The sequence below is a fragment of the Phaethon lepturus genome, unplaced genomic scaffold, assembly GCF_000687285.1.
Source record: "Phaethon lepturus isolate BGI_N335 unplaced genomic scaffold, ASM68728v1 scaffold26228, whole genome shotgun sequence".
In the NCBI taxonomy this organism is placed as follows: Eukaryota; Metazoa; Chordata; class Aves; order Phaethontiformes; family Phaethontidae; genus Phaethon; species Phaethon lepturus.
The window spans coordinates 5,942-9,081 of record NW_010560137.1 but is presented as its reverse complement, the minus strand read 5'-3'; the positions used below and the strand labels follow the sequence as shown (position 1 = coordinate 9,081).

The window sequence follows — 3,140 nt, the reverse complement described above, 5'->3', positions numbered from 1 at the left end:
TGACCCAGCCGCGGCCGCTGCGGGAGCTGCGCAAAGCCGACTGGCCACGCGTGGGACCGCCCATCATCGACGCCCTGGGGGAGATCGGGGCCCGCTGTCCGTCGCCGCTGCAGCACAGCCTCTGGAAGAAAGAGGCTGTGGCCATCGTCTGGGCTAAAGTCCTGCTGCCGGCCCCCCCGGCCGCCTCGCTGGACCAGGGCTGGAGGGAGGATGGCTTTTTCTCCGTGGGCAGGATGATCCCTGACGTTAACCACACCGTCCTCTTCGAGCTGGTCAAAGCGCTCGGCGTGCCCCGGCTCTTCGTACAGCTGCTGCTGGCACTGCCCCAGGATGTCTGCCGGAGCCAGCTGGAGCACTTGGTGGAGTACGTCGCCAGTGAGACGTCCCCATCGGACACCAGGTTCTTCTTGGACGTGTGGTGGGAGGTGATGAAACACAAGGAGGGACAGGAAGACGCAACAGTCTCTGCATTCAGCGCTCTCATATGTCAGCATAGGTGTCAGTCCTCTCTGGACGATGGTCTCCAGCCCCCAAAGAGATTCAAGGGTGACCCTGGCTCTCTGAATGATGGCCCTGCTGCCACCAGCCTGCTCATGATCCTGGTAGAGGGGTTAAAGCAAACCTACAGGAGCATCGCCCTGCCCCACATGAGGTGCTATGCCTTGGCCAACCTGGTGGAGCTGCTGTCTGTGTTCACTGAGCTAGAGCTGGAGGGCAGCGCTCTCCCTGTCGCAGAGTACCTGGACAAGATCAGCTCTGTGGTCAGCCTCTGGACCAGTGACACTGAAAGCGAGTACCACCACAGCAGGCTGGATGAGAAGGTGAAGGAAGCGGAGAGAAGCATGAGCCTCTTGTCTGTGGCCAAGCTGTCTCGTGAGGAGCTCTTTGTTGGCTTGGACTTTCTCTGCAGGTTGTTGCATGCCTGGGGAGAGGAGCTGCAGGGCACCCTGAACAGCTCTGAGGAGCTCTGCTATGAGAGCTACCGTCTCCTGGACACTCTTACCAGCTTTGGGAATAACCTTGTTTGCTTCTCAGAGACTGGAGATCTGGGTGAGGATGAGGCACACGTAGTGTTAGAGCTGACGCAGATCACCAAGGACTTTCTCAAGGAGATCAGCGCCAGCCTGAAGAGCAAGAATGCGGACACCAGCCTTGTGTCTTCAGTTGCCATGACAATCATTGAGCAAAAGCTGGACCGGCACATGGACATGTGCTCCATTTTTGCTTCTGAAAAAACCTGGGCCTTTTCAAAGGACTGGGTTGACTGCCTTATGAAAAGCAAAGCTCTCTTCCAGAAACCAGAGCTAGTTTTGAAATTGCTGGAGACACTGGTGAACTTTGCCATGTCCCGCCAAGACAAGGAGGGCCGAGAGCTGCAGTTGCAAGTGACCAAAGCCATCGTGGAGTGTTACACTGAGCTTTCATTAACCGACAAAAACAAAGTGATCTCGGGTGTCCTGGTGTCCTGGGGTGGACCAGGCCTGTCCTTGAAGTTGCGGGTTGTCATGGAGGGGTTCCAGGAGGATCTGAATGTGACTTTCAACCAGATCACAAAGAGTGTGTCTGATCAAGGCCTGACCAGGGCTGTGGCTTCTGTGGCCAGGCTCATGCTGCTGTATCCCGAGGCCACGGTGAAGCAGGTTTGTAATCTTGCTGTAGTCAACCTAGGAGCGCATCAGTTCCTTGCGCAAATCCTCTGCTCCTTCCCAGCGCTGAACTTCCTGGAGACCCACAATGATCCTGGTAAGCCACGCAGCCTGGTGGTGAGGTGTCTGGAGGAGGCAGTATGGGGGAGGCTTTCCACTGCAAGGGAAGAGGAGCAGTTCCTTGAGTACCTGGCCTTTCTCCTGCAGCCAAGCTCAGCTGCCCCGCTTGTGTCACCTGCAGAGGTGACAAAAGCCTTTGTCCTTCCCTATTTGAAGTCAGACTCTGCTCAAATTGAGCTGAGCCTGCAGATCCTCAGTAAGGTTTTGGGGATACAGTCTGGTTCAGAAGAACACTGGATCAAGTCCTGTCACCCGTTCCCACTTCTCCTCAGCCTCTGCAGGCTTCTAGATGGTTACACGAAGTACTGGCATCAGCCTAGGGACCAGCTCTTCCCTTCACTGGAGACCAAAGACCTGATACTGAACATCCTCTGCCAGCTCTGTGAGGTGGTAAGACCAGAAACTGCCCCCTCCCCTGAGCTGTGGGTCCAGTCGCTGGCATGGCTTCACAGGAAGGTGGCATCACTGGACTGGACCATTGGTCTCCGGCTGAAGAAGCTTTACGGAGACCACTTCAAGAATGAGGTCCCGGCGACACTGTTTGAGATCTGCACGCTTCCCGAGGACGAGTGGACGTCCCAGGTTTTGCCAGCTTATGGACCGGGCAGCGGGCTCCTGGCATGGATGGAGTGCTGCTGCGTGTCCACAGCACTCAGGGAGACGATGCTGATGCTCCTCACAGTCAACGTGGATAACCCTGAAGAAGTGAATCTTTTCAGCAAAGGGTTCTTAGTGGCTCTCATTCAGGTCCTCCCTTGGTGCAGCCACAGCGAATGGAAGAGGCTCACACACGTGGTCGAAAACCTGCTGCAGAGGCAAGTCTTGCACGTGCCGTACACACTGGAGTACGTGCAGTACATGCCCTTGCTCAACCTCCGGCCGTTTGCCTGCTACCTCCAGTTCTCCGTGCTCTTCCTGCGGGGCTTCCAGCTCCTCTGCAGCTCCAGCTGTTCCACCTGGCTGCCGGCAGAGGCTTGGCTCCACGTGGTCCAGCTGTACTGCAGCAGCCTGACAGACCTGCTGGGCTCCGTCAAGAGCGCTGCAGAACCCACCTCGCACCCCACCCAGGACAGGACCTCCACACAAGAGGTGTCCTTCATCTGCATCCAAATGTTCTGCCACCTGCTGCACGTCGCCGCCATGCTGCCAGACAATGGGTGCAGTGAGCCGCTGGTGGTGGTGGCACTGGAGCTCCTCTCACAGTACGAGATGTTCAGCAGCGCTGATACATCCCCCAGCAACACGCTGCGGAGAGCCAACGAGAGGCATTTCCTGGAGTCCATCATGGACAACGTCAGTGACCAGGCACTGCGTGGCACCCTCCTGCAGAAGCTCAGCAAGCTTGGAGCCCGCTCGGCCGGGGAGCCGGCTTGA

General features: G+C 57.3%; 1 protein-coding gene across 1 annotated transcript; it reads left to right on the top strand.

Annotated features, from left to right (window-relative positions):
* Window positions 1-11: 11 nt before the first annotated feature.
* On the top strand, window positions 12-3,140 carry GEMIN4 (gem (nuclear organelle) associated protein 4). The gene has a single exon (XM_010293589.1). It carries the CDS (start codon window positions 234-236, stop codon window positions 3,138-3,140), a length of 2,907 nt encoding a protein of 968 aa, XP_010291891.1. The 5' UTR covers window positions 12-233.